The sequence below is a fragment of the Salmo trutta genome, chromosome 9 (genome assembly GCF_901001165.1).
Source record: "Salmo trutta chromosome 9, fSalTru1.1, whole genome shotgun sequence".
Lineage (NCBI taxonomy): Eukaryota > Metazoa > Chordata > Actinopteri > Salmoniformes > Salmonidae > Salmo > Salmo trutta.
Window position 1 is genome coordinate 14438351 of NC_042965.1, and position 18216 is coordinate 14456566.

Genomic DNA, 18216 nt, shown 5'->3' on the forward strand with positions numbered 1-18216 from the left:
GGCCCAGGTAGTGCAGCTCATCCAGGATGGCACATCAATGCAAGCTGTGGCAAGAAGGTTTGCTGTGTCTGTCAGCTTAGTATCCAGAGCATGGAGGCGCTACCAGGAGACAGGCCAGTACATCAGGAGACATGGAGGAGGCCGTAGGAGGGCAACAACCCAGCAGCAGGACCGCTACCTCCGCCTTTGTGCAAGGAGGAGCAGGAGGAGCACTGCCAGAGCCCTGCAAAATTACCTCCAGCAGGCCACAAATGTGCATGTGTCTGCTCAAACGGTCAGAAACAGACTCCATGAGGGTGGTATGAGGGCCCGACGTCCACAGGTGGGGGTTGTGCTTACAGCCCAACACCGTGCAGGACATTTGGCATTTGCCAGAGAACACCAAGATTGGCAATTTCGCCACTGGCGCCCTGTGCTCTTCAAAGATGAAAGCAGGTTCACACTGAGCACGTGACAGACGTGACAGAGTCTGGCGACGCCGTGGAGAACGTTCTGCTGCCTGCAACACCCTCCAGCATGACCGGTTTGGCGGTGGGTCAGTCATGGTGTGGGGTGGCATTTCTTTGGGGGGCCGCACAGCCCTCCATGTGCTCGCCAGAGGTAGCCTGACTGCCATTAGGTACCGAGATGAGATCCTCAGACCCCTTGTGAGACCATATGCTGGTGCGGTTGGCCCTGGGTTCCTCCTAATGCAAGACAATGCTAGACCTCATGTGGCTGGAGTGTGTCAGCAGTTCCTGCAAGAGGAAGGCATTGATGCTATGGACTGGGCCGCCCGTTCCCCAGACCTGAATCCAATTGAGCACATCTGGGACATCATGTCTCGCTCCATCCACCAATGCCACGTTGCACCACAGACTGTCCAGGAGTTGGCGGATGCTTTAGTCCAGGTCTGGGAGGAGATCCCTCAGGAGACCATCCGCCACCTCATCAGGAGCATGCCCAGGCGTTGTAGGGAGGTCATACAGGCATGTGGAGGCCACACACACTACTGAGCCTCATTTTGACTTGTTTTAAGGACATTACATCAAAGTTGGATCAGCCTGTAGTGTGGTTTTCCACTTTAATTTTGAGTGTGACTCCAAATCCAGACCTCCATGGGTTGATAAATTGGATTTCCATTGATTATTTTTGTGTGATTTTGTTGTCAGCACATTCAACTATGTAAAGAAAAAAGTATTTAATAAGATTATTTCTTTCATTCAGATCTAGGATGTGTTGTTTAAGTGTTCCCTTTATTTTTTTGAGCAGTATATTAATTTTTTTTATTTTTTTAAATACATTATTTTGATGAATTTATTCATACTGTTTCATCCTTCCACGAGACATATATTCCCGACACAAATCTAGGGTTGCTTCCCAAGCCGGCTGGTTGTACATTCTATCGGTTAGGTTGCCAGAGACGCGACCCAGTCGTGAAGTATTTTTATTCTGTATCTATGGACGCGACCCAGTCGTTAGTTAATGTTCCATTCTTATCCCCTTTCTTGCTAGCTAGCCAACTTGGGCTAACACAGTCACGTCAAACAGTGCAGCCAGAATAACAGAAAAGTAGCCGCATTTTCATTTGTTTATGCTATTTCCTAGTGACATTAACATAACAATGAGCTAGCTAGTGATGCGGGATTTCGCCTGGTATAGAAAATGGGCCCTCTCGCCAGGACACTGTTCAGAGAACCTAGCCATCTACATAGCTAACACAATCCCTTCAAATGCTGGAAAGACAGCAAACTAGCTGCATTTCATTTAGTTAGACCTGTTTTTCTATTGTCATTTCTTTGTATATATCCATAAAACTTATGCTGATTCATGATTTTGAGAAAAGCTGCCTGCCTGTCTCTGTCTCATCCCGACACATTAATTACTATGGGACAGCTGGAGATCAAATTTCAATATTGAAACAATGTTGCAAATGTTGGAGAGACAGACAGCAAGGTTTATACAAATCTCTGCTGTTGAAAACCAAACGCTCGTCTAAAAGAAAGGAGAGATTATGTCTAGATGCTTTTTTTACAGTGGAGATGAAGTTTATATGTTGCCTGGTTGGGCTGATGAGACAGAGGATTGCGCAGTGAGATGGAACAGTAACTAGCCAGTTCAACGTCATAGCCTTAGCCGGTGGTAACTTGTGAAACAGACACCGGCTGGAACGTGGTTTTAACCAATCAGCATCCAGGATTAGACCCACCCGTTCTATAATTAGGCAATAAGGCACGAAGAGGTGTGGTACAGTATATGGCCAATATACCACGGCTAAGGGCTGTTCTTAGAACGACACAAAGCAGAGTGCCTGGATACATCCCTTAGCAGTGGTATATTGGCCATATTCCACAAACCTCCAAGGTGCCTTATTGGTATTATAATCTGGTTACCAATGTAATTAGAGCTGTAAAAATAAATGTTTTGTCATACCCGTGGTATACGGTCTGATATACCACGACTGTCAGCCAATCAGCATTCAGGACTCGAACCACCCAGTTTATAATGTGTTATAGACTCATGTTATATGTAGGTGTGAGTATTGTGCTGTATGGTGTTGCCCTACATTGAGGTCAGACGTCAAGGAGGGTGTATAAATCATGCTAGACTAGGCGATTGCCCCCTCAGTAACCCACTGGCTGGTTCTGTTTGTGTTCCAGGGTGGAGGAGGTCGGTGTGATCATGATGAACCTTGAGAAGGCAAACCAGGTGAGTGAAAAATGCCGTCCTGTTGGCAGCCCTCTGAATAAGATGCTTCTTCGTTAAGATAATCACTCCTGTAATCAAGCTCCTGTTTAATTAGACACCCTGCATCCTGCAGCCCCCTTGCCTCTCCCTATCCTGCCTCCCCCTCCCTGAGCCCCTGTGATTAGAGGCGGTAAACCCTGGCCCCCGTCTGTGGGTGCTCCACGGCACCACTGCAACACTCAGTAGAGGACAGGAGAGACTGCCAAGCGCGATTGATGCCGGAGTGCCGTGCGCTGGGGCTCGTACCTACCTCATTGCCTTAATTGCTTCCTTTCCTTCCTAGTGATTTCTCTTCTCTCTCTGTTTTCTCTTTCCTTCTCTCTCTCTCTCTCTCTCTCTCTCTCTCTCTCTGTCATTCTCTCTCTTGAACCTTCTCTTTCTCCTTCTCTCTCTCTTTCTCTCCGCCAGCAGCTCTTAGTTAAATTTTCTCAAAATGAATCATTAATTAGCAGCCCGAGTGTGACGGAGCAGGTAAACAGGCTGGGAAGAAAGTACACTGACTAAACAGTCCTCTCAGGAATATCGAGTGGCACTCTTCTGCCGGTGGTCCTCCTCTATTTATTTAGTTTCTGAAGGTCTGTCCTCAGATTGATCTGTCTGTGCTCTTCAGGACTAGTTCATCTATATATCCGCTGAGTGACTGACAGGTTGGTTGTGTCAGTGTTCTGTTGTGTGAGTTGTAATGCTGGGATGTTTGGTTGTAGAAAGCAGAAATGGCCCAGAGGGAGGTGGAGAGGCTAAAGGAACAGCTGGCCAGTCCCCGGAGTGCCACCCCAGGGAGCTGCCATCCACCAGAGGGCACTAGTGGGGTGAGATGAGACCACATCCTCTTCTGTTCAGATCAATGTGTTCCTCGATCCCCCCCCCACCTCCCAAATTCATTAAAGCTTCACATCATGGATCTTTTAAGTGTGGAAATTCTGGACGGTATAATGTTTGCCTTTTTCAAAAGGAATTCTCACCTTCCATTTATTTACCAGTCAGTGTCTTTGACTCTTTTTGTCTCTGTTTCCTGTCTTTCCACTTAGGAGAGGGGTGATGTGTTGCCATCCAAGCTGGAGGCTAAGCTGATGGCTAAAGACCGAGAGATCCTCAGGCTACTGGAGAACGTACAGAGACTACAGTTCGCACTACAGGAAGTCCAAAACATCTCAGCCAATCAGATCATAGAGCTGGAAAGCCAGCTGGCCTATAAGACAGAAGCTATTGAGGTAAGTCCTACTGCACACACTCAAATGGCAAGAGGTATGGACCCACCTTCTTGTCGGTGGAGTTTGCTGATATATGCTTCCTCTCTTTGACTTTCAGAGATTAGAAGCTAAACTGCAATCCCAGTTGGACTATGAAGAGATTAAAACGGAACTCCGGTGAGACAAACACCCATTGTGCTTGAGAAGAGACTACTAATCGTATTACAATATCTTACATATAGAAACACAATATAACATTCTTGCTGTTGTTTTTTTCCTCTTGTAGTATCTTGAAGGTAATGAAGCTGGCCTCAACGAATGGTAACTCGTCCCAGGTGAGATATATATTGAAGTTCGGCTTTCTATTGCCTTGTTCATAGCCCAGCATTAAACAAAATAGTTTGCTTCTTAACGAAACAGACCTTTGGTTTTCTCTTAATGTTCCACAGCTGTCAGGGAAGAAAAAGTATAGCAGTGCCATTGAATGCCTCAGTGAGCGTCATACATTGTAAGGATATCTACAGCCACTATAATTGATTAATCGAAATTGAACAGTATGTGTGTGTGTGTGTGTGTGTGTGTGTGTGTGTGTGTGTGTGTGTGTGGTGTGTGTCACCAGGACACTGCAGAGGCTTTTTTGCGGGACAAAGAGGCCTTTCTTCCCTCTCCCAAGTACCTGATGGATAAGGCCAGAATCTTACACAACAATGGTGAGGCAACAGTATCTATGCCTATGACATCTAATTATAGTTCTTGAAAGCTGTTTGTAGTGTAGTGTGTTGGCTCTATGCAGCTGTAAACCCCAGTGGCTGTGAAAGTGCTGCTAATCTGAGTGTGACTCTGTGTCTGCAGATGAGGACCGATCGGAGGAGTCAGGCAGGGAGTCAGGCAGGGAGTGGGGCAGGCCCTCAGGGTCCTTCTCCTCCGTCTCCCAGGTGGATGAGCGTACCTCTGCCAGCCCTGGTCCCCCCACAATGGACATCTCCTCCTCTAGCCACGACCTCCCCCGCCCCTTCTCTGTGTCCCCCTGCTCAAGGGACAGGCTGTCTGTGGACCACGTCGTCCACAAGCAGCTCCTCTCCTCCCCACTCTTCAAGAAGGAATCCGGCAGCCCCCTCATGGCCTTCCCCACCGCCCTGTATGCAGCCAAAGCCACCCTAATGTCAGCCAATCAGGGACCTGCAGGGGCCGGCGGCATTGAGGCCGGCCTGCCCAGTGACCAATCGGAGAGCGGGAGCTCCATTGCGGGGGATGACGACCAGTTGGAGACAGCAGAGATTGCCTTCCAGGTCAAAGAGCAGCTGCTGAAGCACAACATTGGCCAGCGTGTGTTTGGTCACTACGTGCTGGGCCTATCACAGGGCTCGGTCAGTGAGATCCTGGCCCGGCCCAAGCCCTGGAGGAAGCTGACAGTGAAAGGCAAGGAGCCCTTCATCAAGATGAAACAGTTCCTGTCTGACGATCAGAACATCCTGGCCCTCAGGACCATCCAGGTCCGACAGAGAGGTGAGTGGACTGGACAGTTGCCTCTGAAACTTAGTAGGGTTGGTCCTGGGCGGTCCCTGGATGGGAGACCGGATGCTGCTGGAAGTGGTGTTGGAGGACCAGTAAGGGGCAGTCTTTCCTCTGGTCTAAGGTGATCCCAATGCCCCAGGGCAGTGAAGGGGACATTGCCCTGTGTAGGGTGCCATCTTTCGGATGGAACGTTAAACGGGTCTCCCCGATGCCACTCATGTAAAGAGTAGGGGTGTTAACCCCTCATGGGTAAATTCCCAACCTGGCCCCATTCCACCATGGCCACCTAATCATCCCCCTAATTCCTGATTGGCATATATCACCTCTCCACCTCTCCACAAAAATGGTTGCCATTCATCACCCAAGTGGATGCTACACATTGGTGGTGGATGAGGTGAGTTTCCTCCTACTATGTAAAGTGCTCTGAGTAAAATGAAATAATATCAGGCATTCATTTACTGTACATGCATTTAATGTGCTAAAGCAGAAGGTTGTGTATTGCGGGAGCAGTATTTTTATTTGAGGATTTTAATAGTGCTGTGGGACACAGCAGAGTTGGCCACTCTGTCTCTCTGATGAGTTTTGAAAGGTTGGTGGTTCCGTTTCTGGACCTCTGCATTTAAATTGTTTAATCTCCCTGGGCTGCACTTTTAACTTCTTCATTTGCATTTTACATTTTAGTCATTTAGCAGAGACTCTTACCCAGAGCGACTTTAGTGCATTCATCTTCAGATAGCTAGGTGAGACAACCACATATCACAGTCATAGTAAGTACATTTTACCACTAAAGTAGCTATCACCAAAGTCAGAGCTAGTAAGGCGGAAAAAAGTTAAATGCGAGTGTTAGTTCTCTGAGGGGGGACGGGGACGGGACAGGATGGGGGGGGGGGACGACTATGGGACTATTTAAGATACTCTGCTGTCCTAGCTTCAGGGGGAGGCTGGTTCCACCATTGGGGTGCCAGGACAGAGAAGAGCTTGGACTGGACTAGGCAGAAGCTTCCCTCCCATAGGGATGTGAGGGCCAAGAGAACAGAGGTGGCTTCCTCTCCCATGTTTCTTGTGTTACTTTTAAACTTTGTTTTCTTCCCAGATTTCAGAGCTTTTGAAAGTTGAGCTTGCCGTATACCGCAACCTCAGACGCCAACATCTCAAAGGCAGCCATTGATCTTCCAGTCGAAAGCAAAGCCTTGGAACTGCTCTCTGATCAGCCATCCCACTCACTCGCTATCTCCCCCCCTCCTTTTCTCTCCCTCTCTGTTACCCCCTCTGTGGTAGGGAGCATCACTCCTCGCATCCGAACTCCTGAAACTGGGTCAGACGACGCCATCAAAAATATATTGGAGCAGGCCAAGAAGGAGATCCAGTCCCAGAGAGGAGGTGGGTCTGGAACAGGTTATGCTCTTTATTCAACTGTGCTAGGTCAGGTGACATTTTAGATTATCATTATTTTGGTTTGTACATTTTGAGAGCAATTTTCACTGATGGCAGTTGATGTTTTTGAAGTTGGTGTGGAGTGTGTATTCGTAGAGTTCTCTGTAATGGTTTGTGTGCGTTTGTGTGTGCGTGCACGATCTGCAGGTGACATTAAATCGTCCCTGGGCAGCCCCTCCGGCTTGAGCAGTAATGGGGCGGGCGGCAGCTCAGACGACACCATCAAAAACATCCTGGAGCAGGCCAGGAGGGAGATGCAGGCACAGCAGCAGGCCCTGATGGAGATGGATGTCTGTGGCAGGGCCTCGTCCACCAGCGTTGGGCCCCAGGTGGAGCGCCTGGGGCTCCCTGAGCCTTACAAGGTCCTGCCTTTACCCACCTTCATCAAACAGGAGGAGGGGGGCACGGTGACCGTGTGCATGGCCAACCCCATCAGCAGCCCCCAAACCCCCCTCAGTGTCCTCTCCCCTGCCGCCTTTGTCCAGAACATCATCCGTAAAGTCAAGTCGGAGATTGGTGAGGCGGGGACTTACTTCGACCAGCACTGGTCCGTGGAGCGGGGGCCCATAGGCATGGTGGGCGGCGTAGGGGGCGGCAGCTCTCGGCCCTTTACCTCAGTGTCTCCCTCCCTGTCCTCCTCCTCGTCCTCGGGCCCCTCGGCCCTGCCCCGGCCCTGGCCCCGGCTGGAGAACGGAGAGTGTCTGCCCAACAGTGAGGAGGCGTCGGCAGCCGAGGAGGACACTGGCTCGGGGATGGTACGGTCTGTGGAGGTGAAGGTGGAGTCAGACGTGTCAGTGAGTGGGGAGTCACCCGGCCCTGGCCGTGGCCTGTCCTATTACCCATCATACCTCCCCCGCACCCTGAAGCCCACCGTGCCACCGCTGACGCCGGAGCAGTATGAGATGTACATGTACCGTGAGGTGGACACCATCGAACTCACCCGGCAGGTCAAAGAGAAGCTGGCCAAGAACGGCATCTGTCAGAGGATCTTTGGTGAAAAGGTGTGTTCACTTCACTCCATGCTTCCTCTAAAAAGGTTGACATATTTTGGATAACTTAATGTGTCTCAATAAGTAATTTGTGAGGCCTCTTTCTGAGCAAAAAATTATTAAGATGTATCATGTGAATATGAAACAGATTTTGAGCATGTGTAATCAAAGCTTGCTCTTCAATTCTTATAGATTATGTGCTTCTGCCCTCTAGTGGTTGTAGATATGCACTTAAAAATGGGCCGTTAGTGAAGCTGATGTGCCAGTCAGCATTTTGTCATGTCTCCAATAGATACCAAAGAGGTACTGAAATTGTTCATTCCTAAATTGTTGCATTTGCTCAGTAGGTATAACTTGATGTTTATCCTGTGTATCCTCTCCCCAGGTGCTGGGTCTGTCTCAGGGCAGTGTGAGTGACATGCTGTCTCGGCCCAAACCCTGGAGCAAGCTGACCCAGAAAGGCAGGGAACCCTTCATCCGCATGCAGCTGTGGCTGCTGGACCAGCTGGGCCAAGCACTCACCCAGCTTCCCAGCCAAAGCCTCTCTCAAGGTGGGCCAGTACACATCACACACTGCAGCTTGGGCATATTTATTTTATACAAGTAATACTTTGTATACAATAAGTATACAAGGGTCTTTCCTAGCTAATCAGTTGAATAGAGAAGGTCTCTTTGCTTCTTTATCTGTTGCTCTGACTGATGATTTCACCCTCTGATGTTTTGTGACTACCGCCCATAGATAAAAGCCCAGTGACGGCCCAGTCGTCGCCCTCCCCTCCCCCCAGCCCAGAGGAGAGCCACCCCAGCCCATTGGTGGAGCCCGTCAGCCTTACCCTGGAGAGCAGCAAGGAGAACCAGCAGCCTGATGGCCTGGGCCTGATGCCCCCCCACCCAGAAGGAGGGAAATCCACCCCCAGCCTGCTGTCCCTCCACCAGCCCCACACCCCCCTGGGCATCCAGGAGCTGGTGGCAATGTCCCCAGAGCTGGACACATACGCCATCACCAAGAAGGTCAAGGAGGTGCTAACAGACAACAACCTAGGTGAGTGTAAGTTGTTGTCTCTGGATATGGCTTTTAGGAATGAGTGTGGGATTTATGTTGTGGTGAGTTAATGTTATGTGTTGTGGTTTTCTCTGATCACCTGATTAGGAAAAGCCCTGTGTCTTAGTTATGTCAGGTGTCCACTAGGCCAGCGGACCTACTTTATGTGTGCTTTGGTTGGAATACAGTATGTCTGTCAATGTGTGTGTTGATCAGTGTCCCGCTCGCGGGACAACTTCCTGTGAAACTGGAGGGCGCGCAATTCAAATAAATAATCATAAATATTATGGATTTTAAACATTTAGGTAAATGTAAGTGTCTTATATCAGCTGAAAGCTTAAATTCTTGTTAATCTAACTGCACTGTCGGATTTACAGTATCTATTACAGTGAAAACATGCCATGAGATTGTTTGAGGACGGCACCCCACATCAAAACCCCACATCAAAATATACATATAACGATTAAATATTCACTTACTTTTTGAAAATCTTCCTCTGATTTGTCATCCAAAGGGTCCCAGCTATAACATGTAGTGTTGTTTTGTTAGATAAAATCCTTCTTTATATCCCAAAAAGTCAGTTTAGTTGGCGCCATCGATTTAGGTAATCCACTCGTTCAAAAAGGAATCTGAAAATCTACCCCTAAACTTTGTTTCAACAAGTCAAAATACGTTTCTATTTACTCCTCAGATATCCTAAAATGTACTCAAACTATTATATTTTTTTCAGAAAGAAGTATGTTCAATAGGAAACCGATTTTAGCAGGTGCGTAATGTCTTCATGGCGCGCACGCAAACACGAATTTCCAAGACTGTGTCCCTCTACTAAAACTGTAATTTCTTATTAGTTTTTGAAGTTACAAGCCTGAAACCTTGAACATAGACTGCTGACACCCTGTTGAAGCCATAGGAATTGCATCCAGGGAGCTAATTTTCAATATGACCTTTATCTTGCATTTCTAAGAGGATGGTCTCTCTCAACAAAAACAAATCTGGTTGTTTTTTCTTTGGATTCTCTCCTACCATAGCTATTGTGTTATATTCTCCTACATTATTTAAACATTTCTACGAACTTCAAAGTGTTTTCTTTCCAATGGTACCAATTATATGCATATCCTGGCTTCAGGGCCTGAGCTACGGCAGTTTACTTTGGGCATGTCATTCAGGCAGGAAGTGGAGAAAAAAGGTGCCTAGCCCTAAGATTAAACCTTTGTTTATGTGCTCTAGGCCAGCGGCTGTTTGGGGAGAGTATACTGGGCCTCACCCAGGGCTCAGTATCAGACCTGCTCTCTAGGCCCAAGCCCTGGCACAAACTCAGCCTCAAAGGCAGGGAGCCTTTCGTCCGCATGCAACTGTGGCTCAACGACGCGCACAACGTGGACAAGCTGAGGGACATGAAGAAGATGGAGAAGAAAGGTTGGTCTATTTACAGCATGTTATCTGCAAATGATGCTCTGTTATCAGGGTTTGCATGTTAGCAGTATGTGTATTTGCATTTACCCAGTCATACAGTAGAGCACTGTGTGGATATACCAATAGATGTGCATTCAGAAAGCGTTCAGACCCCTTCCCTTTTTCCACATTTTGTTATGTTACAGCCTTATTCTAAAATGGATGACATTGTTTTTTCCCCTCATCAATCTACACACAATACCCCATAATGACAAAGCGAAAACAGTTTTTTTGATGGTATTCAGAACCTTTGCTATGAGACTCAAAATTGAGCTCAGGTGCATCCTGTTTCCATTGATCATCCTTGAGTTGTTTCTACAACTTGATTGGAGTCCACCTGTGGTAAATTCAATTGATTGGACATGATTTGAAAAGGCACACACCTGTCTATAGTTGGTCCCACAGTTGTTACTGCATGTCAGAGCAAAAACCAAGCCATGAGGTCGAAGGAATTGTCCGTAGAGCTCTGAGACAGGATTGTGTCGAAGCACAGATCTGGGGAAGGGTACCAAAACATTTCTGCAGCATTGAAGGTCCCCAAAAAAACAGTGGCCTCCATCATTCTTAAATTGAAGAAGTTTGGAAATTCCAAGACTTTTCCTAGAGCTGGCCGCCCGGCCAAACTAAGCAATCGGGGGAGAAGGGCCTTGGTCAGGGAGATGACCAAGAACCCGATGGTCACTCTGACAGAGCTCCAGAGTTCCTCTGTGGCAATGGGAGAACATTCCAGAAGGACAACCATCTCTGCAGCACTCCACCAATCAGGCCTTTATGGTAGAGTGGCCAGATGGAAGCCACTCCTCAGTAAAAGGCACATGACAGCCAGCTTGGAGTTTGCCAAAAGGCACCTAAAGGACTCTCAGACCATGAGAAACAAGATTCTCTGGTCTGATGAAACCAAGATTGGACTCTTTGGCCTGAATGCCAAGCTTCACGTCTGGCAGAAACATGGTGGTGGCAGCATCATGCTGTGGGGATGGTTTTCAGAGGCAGGGACTGGGAGACTAGTCAGGATTGAGGGAAAGATGAAAGGAGCAAAGTACAGAGAGATCCTTGATGAAAACCTGCTCCAGAGCGCTCAGGACCTCAGACTGGGGCCAAGGTTCAACTTCCAACAGGACAACGACCCTAAGCACAAAGCTAAGACAACGCCGGAGTGGCTTCTGGACAAGTCTGAATGTCCTTGAGTGTCCCAGCCAGAGCCCAGACCTGAACCCGATCTAATATCTCTTGAGAGACCTGAAAATAGCTGTGCAGCGACGTTCCCCATCCAACCTGACAGAGCTTGAGTGGATCTGCAGAGAAGAATGGGAGAAAATCCCCAACTACAGGTGTGCCAAGCTTGTAGCATAATACCCAAGAAGACTCACTGCCAAAGGTGCTTCAACAAAGTACTTAGTAAAGGGTCTGATAACTTATGTAAATGTTATATTTCCATTATTTATTTTATACATTTATACGATTTAATATATTTTAGAATAAGGCTGTAACCTAACAAAATGTGGAAAAAGTCAAGGGGTCTGAGTACTTTCCGAATGCACAGTATGTACCGCAGCTATACAGTGTGATGGATTGATTAGTTTATTCCATGCTTTGTCATTGAATTTTATACATCTCTCTGTGTTGTCCAATCAGCCTACCTGAAGAGGCGGTATGGGCTGCTAAGTACCGGCTCAGACAGTGACTCTCCCAGTGCTCGCTCTGAGTGTGTGAGCCCAGCTCTGGCCTCAATAGACCTGTGTCCCTACAGTCAGGTGAAGAAGCCCAGGGTGGTGCTGGGGGCTGAGGAGAAGGAGGCTCTGAGGAAGGCCTACCTCCTGGAGCCATACCCCTCCCAGCACACCATTGAGATGCTGGCCTGCCAGCTCAACCTCAAAACCAATACCGTCATCAACTGGTTCCACAACTACAGGTCAGACATGGCATCAGATCCCACCCCTAGAGGGACTAGAATAATTACATTGAATAAATAAGGTACACAACTCCTTCAAACTGTTAGTTTGATTGTTGTGTTTTTCTAAGCAGGTCCAGGATGCGACGGGAGGTCCTCATGGAGGGTCTCCAGGACAACGACACGGACACAGAACACCACAGCTACTCTCCCTCGGCCATACAGAGCCCCATCTCAGACGGGGATGAGAGGAGGCTGCTGCACCCCGCTGGACGCACCCCCCACCCCATCCGCCCCCTCAGCGCTAACACACCACTGCCACATGTCAAACAGGAGGCCAGTGAGCTGGAGGACGAGGGAGAGGAGGAGGAGAGGAACGGCTACATCAAACAGCCTAAGATCCAGTGTTTCTCTATGGGTGTCCAGTTCCCTCAGTTGAAAACAGAGCATGAGGACCTGATGGGTGGCTGCCGAGAGCTCCACCTGGCTCCACACTATCCTCAGAGCCTGGGGCAGGAAGAAGGTAAGAGCAGCCAGGCTCAGGGGCTCTTCCAGGGGGCACTCTCCCTAGATGGCCCCCAGAGAACCAGCCAGTCCAGGCACGAAGTTGACGACTCCAGCAAGTCTCCTGTGGACCCGGTCAGCTTCAAGGCCTCGTCTGAGCCCTGCCGCAGCAGCCTGGAGGTCTCCCTCAACTCCCCCTCCGCTGCCTCCTCGCCCGGCCTCATGATGTCCGTCTCCCCTGTCTCATCTTCTTCTGCACCCATCTCCCCATCCCTGCCCAACCCACCCACGACAAGCACCAACCACGGCCTGGACCCTAACCCCATGCCTCCCATCCAGAGCCCCAAGCCCAACAGGAGCGTTCAGAGACGCACCGAGAAAATTGCCAACCTCAACAGCATCATCCACAGGCTGGAGAGAGCGGCTAACCGGGAGGAGACCCTGGAGTGGGAGTTTTAGGCCCCTCCCTTCCTCCACATTTCCTCAGTCCTGCTGACTCACACCAGACATGGGAGACTCTCAAAGAGAAGCTTCAGGAACACATGGAGTGGAGCCTGGCTCCTGAAGGCCTGTACTCCCTGTCTGATCATACTGAATAAATACCCTGTAGGACACCAGGGGAAACCAGAGCTAAACTTACAGACAAATTCCCTTAGAGGGCTTTTAGAAAATAAAAAATATTTATAAACGTGTTTTAGTTTTTTTGATAATGGATACTACTTTGAAATATATGTAACAGCACTAGCTGTTGTTTTACTTAATGGACTCTGACGTGAAGACTTTTGCAGCTATGGTGTCATGAAATGTACACTGAAGTTGTGTAGATTGCCACTGGGTGAGATTAAAAAAGACCCTGTCTTAAGCCATCAAAAGCACTATAATTATATAAAAAGAGACGCTGACCAAATTTGCTAATTTTTGAATAGCAATTTTTCCGATTTTTGTCTGTAAAACGGGACAGTTTAAGTCAAGTAACGTGAAATTGTACTACTGACTAAGGGATAGTCCTTTAAGACTCTAAATATTCAACATCTCCTATGTACTTAGTTTCTTGGTGATATGTTTTGAAACATTTGTAACACAAACGTATAAAGTGTGGTTGTACATGTTGTAGAATTGTCTGCAATAGCCTTCTGAACCAGATGTATCATGGTATTCAACTGACCCTGTTATCCTCTATAGTTAGTCACCTGTGATATACTGGAGCAAAAATTTGTGAAAAGAAATCTGTAAAAAAAAAAAAGGAAATGTAAAATCTAATGAGTAGAATCTTTTTTTTTGTTATATAATCCTGGAGGTTTACAGTTTTGAACCCTTGTGCACTTGTCAGTAAGTGAAACTCACTACACATGAGCACAGTTTACATGATTTATTTCAGACTTACCTCTATGATCTTTTAACATCTATGATCCTCCTACCGTTTGAATAAATTGATTAAGATATGTTTGAATTATGTCTCAGACAGCAATGGAACCTGAGAATCTACTAGTGAGGAGTCACAGGCAAATATTGACATTATTTAATACCACATTGAGAACCCCTGCTCTTGGATAACAAAAGACTTCATCCTCCTTTTCTCTCTTGATCCATCGTCCTTATGTCCTCTCACGGGCTCTCATGCTGTTCCTCCTGCAGTCGTGTTTATTTTGCCGTTCCAGAGAGGTAACGCATTACTCCCTCAGTTGAAATACACTACATAACCAAAAGTATGTGGACACCTGCTCATAGAACATCTCTTTCCAAAATCATGGGCATTTATATGGAGTTGGTCCCCCTTTGCTGCTATAACAGCCTCCACTCTTCTGGGAAGGCTTTCCACTAGATGTTGGAACATTACTGTGGGGACTTGTTTCCATTCAGCCTAAAGAGCATTAGTGAGGTCGGGTACTGATGTTGGGCGATTAGACCTGGCTCGCAGTCGGCATTTCAATTTATCCCAAAGGTGTTCAATGAGGTGGAGGTCAGAGCTCTGTGCAGGCCAGTCAAGTTCTTCCACACTGATCTCGACAAACCATTTCTGTATGGATCTCGCTTTATGCACAGGGGCATTGACATGCTGAAACAGGAAAGGGCCTTCCCCAAACTGTTGACACAAAGTTGGAAGTACACAATCGTCTAGAATGTCATTGTATGCTGTAGCGTTAAGATTTCCAGGCCTAGCCAGAACCATGAAAAACAGCCCCAGACCATTATTCCTCCTCCACCAAACTTTACAGTTGGCACTATGCATTCGGGTATGTAGCATTCTCCTGGCATCCACCAAACCTAGATTCGTCTGTCGGACTGCCAGATGGTGAAGTGTGGTTCATCACTCCAGAGAACGTGTTTCCACTGCTCCAGAGTCCAACGGTGGCGGGCTTTTGAACTCTCCAGCCAAGGCTTGGCATTGCGAATGGTGATCTTAGGCTTGTGTGCGGTTGCTCGGCCATGGAAACCCAGTACATGAAGCTCCCGACGAACAGTTCTTGTGCTGATATTACTTCCAGAGGCAGTTTGGAACTCGGAAGTGAGTGTTGCAACCGAAGACAAACAATTTTTACGTGCTTCAGCAGTCACCGGTCCTGTTCTGTGAGCTTGTGTGGCCTACCACTTCGCGGCTGAGCCGTTGTTGCTCCTAGACGTTTCCACTTCACAATAACAGCACTTACAGTTGACCGAGGCAGCTCTAGCAGGGCAGAAATTTGACAAACTGACTTGTTGGAAAGGTGGTGTCCTATAACAGGTCCACATTGAACGTCACTGAGCTCTTCAGTAAAGCCATTCTACTGCCAATGTTTGTCTATGGAGATTGCATGGCGGTGTGCTCGATTTTATATACCTGTCAGCAATGGGTGTGGCTGAGATAGCCGAATCCACTAATTTGAAGGGGTATCCACATACTTTTGTATATATACTGTATTGTATCTGTGCACTTGTGAGTGCAAGGGAAATTGACTGTTAGATAAATTAGTGCCCGAGAATGTAATGTTTACTTTAGCTCTGGTTTAGGCTTACTGTGTGCAACACCTAACTTTTAGTTCAGTGGGCTAACACAGTCTTGAGTCATTCAAACATCTCTGGTTTGATTCCTTGATGATAACATACTGTAGAAAGAAACAATACGCTATAAAGCACCCACAAGTTTCTCTCTTGTTCGCCTCTATCTGACTGGAATAAGAATCTGAAAGCATGGATACGAGTCCTGATGGAAAGAACATGATACAATATGACCTCATCAAAATTCTACTACATTGAACTCGGTTTGAAAGTACTTTCTATGACACAAAATTAAATCAATTCTTTCATATTATGCTTGCCGCTGGCCACTACTGTATTGTGTGTGTAATATGAGTTTTGTCATGCTTGCAGTTTGTTAAAATCTTCTATATTTTGCTTCTGTTTGGTACTCTGAACGATTTTAATAGATATTCAATACCTTGTGTATGAACTACTTACAGCACTTAGATATTAATAATTGTGAGGATTCATGAAAAGTTCCAATATCGAAATTATCCTAACTTTTAGTGTCCACAAGTCTTTGCCTTTACTGTATTGTTGAATTTGGTAGTAAACACTTGCACATGTCTTACTAGTTCAGAGGATTTGGATTGTATGTATAGATATATAAATATTACACATTTACTGAAAATGATATCATATGTTCTTGAACAAAATGTGCTGACTATATTGAAATGGAGTGTACAGATCTATTAACCAATCCCATATGAGCCAGTTCTGATCTGGCAAGCTTGCCCATGATTTCGACCTTCTCTCAGGGTAGTCTTGCTTCTTAAAGCTTTACTGAACCAGTCACTCTCATCACTGGTCAATACAATAATGAATGAATATAATATCAGAAGTAAACAGAAGACAGGATGGTTCTTCTGCCATATGTTATATGGGATTATGGAAGTTTTAACTATGGGAATGCACATGGAAAACTAGTGGTTAGTTTTTGAGAACAATGGCAGACTATTTTGTAATCCGTTGGTACAATGACAATGTTCAGAAGTAGGTAATTTAATCGAATGGTTTTTGTGAAGCAAACGGGGAGAGGAATAATTATACCATTTCTGACATCCTGACAGAATTGACTCTTCCATACTTGCTGAGCAGATAAAGTATATGTGCTTGACATTATATACCTCTAAGGATGAAATAGGGGAATCTGGAAATCCCATATTAAACTATGACGAACTTTCCTTTGTTTTAACACCTAATTTTCTGTCTCAGTGATACTGTATATGGGAGTACTTAGAAGTAACATTTATTGTATGAGATACCATTGTCTTACAGAGAAAAATGTACTACACTGAACAAAAATATAAACACAACATGTAAAGTGTTGGTCTGTGTTTCAAGAGCTGAAATAAAAGATCACAGAAATGTTCCATACGCACAAAAAACGTATTTCTCTCAAACGTTGTGCACAAATCTTTTGTACATCCCTATTAGTGAGCATCTCTCCTTTACCAATATAATCCATCCACCTGACAGGTGTGGTATATCAAGAACCTGATTAAACAGCATGATCATTACACAGGTGCACCTTGTGCTGGGGACAATAAAAAGCCACTCTAAAATGTGCGGTTATGTTACACAACACAATGCCACAGATGTCTCAAGTTTTGAGGGAGCTTTCAATTGGCATGCTGACTGCAGAAATGTCCACCATAAGCCGACTCCAACATCGTTTTAGAGAATTTGGAAGTACGTCCAACCGGCCTCACAACCGCAGACCACGTGTATGGCGTCATGTGGACAAGCGGTTTGCTGATGTCAACGTTGTGAACAGAGTGCCCCATGGTGGCGGTGGGGTTATGGTATGAGCAGGAATAAGCTACAGACAATGAACACAATTACATTTATTGATGGCAATTTTAATGCACAGATATACCGTGACGAGGTCCTGAGGCCAATTTCTTTTAAGGTATCTGTGACCAACAGATGCATATCTGTATTCCCAGTCATGTGAAATCCATAGATTAGGGCCTAATTAATTTATTTAAATTGACTGATTTCCTCATATGAACTGTAACTCAGTAAAATATTTGAAATTGTTGCATGTTGCGTTTATATTTCCGTTCAGTATAATAAATGGATTAAAATGGAATGGATTTACACTGACCCTTATGGATACTTACCTCTTCACGTAAACCTAATTTCATTGTTTGAATTTTGCATGCAATTTTATACTGGTCACTTGGAAAGGGAATATACTTTGTTTTGTATTATTGTTCTGGCACACTGACATTGACTCTGCACTTGTCTCTTTTTACACTGGTGAATTCCATGCATGTTGCAATTGGCAGTTTTGGTGACAGACAATGTGGAGGTGTAAACCTTTACCCATTACCCACTGGTTATATGTTGTTGTAGAGAGTGTGTGAAATGATATTCAACTGACTGAGTTGACTCTTTGTAGTATTCATGAGACAGGTTTAATATGTGAATAAGTTGGGGAATTCTACCCCAAATCCCTAAGTAAAAAGC

The 18216-nt window shown here is 46.2% G+C and overlaps 1 protein-coding gene across 5 annotated transcripts in view; it reads left to right on the plus strand.

Annotated features, from left to right (window-relative positions):
- Positions 1-14194, plus strand: part of LOC115199974 (homeobox protein cut-like 2) — a 122931-nt gene extending 108737 nt beyond the window's left edge. For 3 of the 5 annotated variants that reach the window (XM_029762572.1, XM_029762571.1, XM_029762570.1), the window contains exons 9-22: positions 2640-2688; positions 3432-3536; positions 3756-3938; positions 4036-4094; positions 4204-4252; positions 4537-4627; positions 4770-5423; positions 6711-6812; positions 7014-7867; positions 8241-8406; positions 8595-8897; positions 10125-10313; positions 11985-12261; positions 12372-14194. In XM_029762572.1, the coding sequence (XP_029618432.1) occupies positions 2640-2688; positions 3432-3536; positions 3756-3938; positions 4036-4094; positions 4204-4252; positions 4537-4627; positions 4770-5423; positions 6711-6812; positions 7014-7867; positions 8241-8406; positions 8595-8897; positions 10125-10313; positions 11985-12261; positions 12372-13203 (3913 nt within the window). In that variant the 3' untranslated portion in view covers positions 13204-14194. The remainder of the gene's footprint in view (positions 1-2639; positions 2689-3431; positions 3537-3755; positions 3939-4035; positions 4095-4203; positions 4253-4536; positions 4628-4769; positions 5424-6710; positions 6813-7013; positions 7868-8240; positions 8407-8594; positions 8898-10124; positions 10314-11984; positions 12262-12371) is intronic. The other 2 variants (XM_029762573.1, XM_029762568.1) reach the window with 1 other exon arrangement.
- Positions 14195-18216: the final 4022 nt, after the last annotated feature.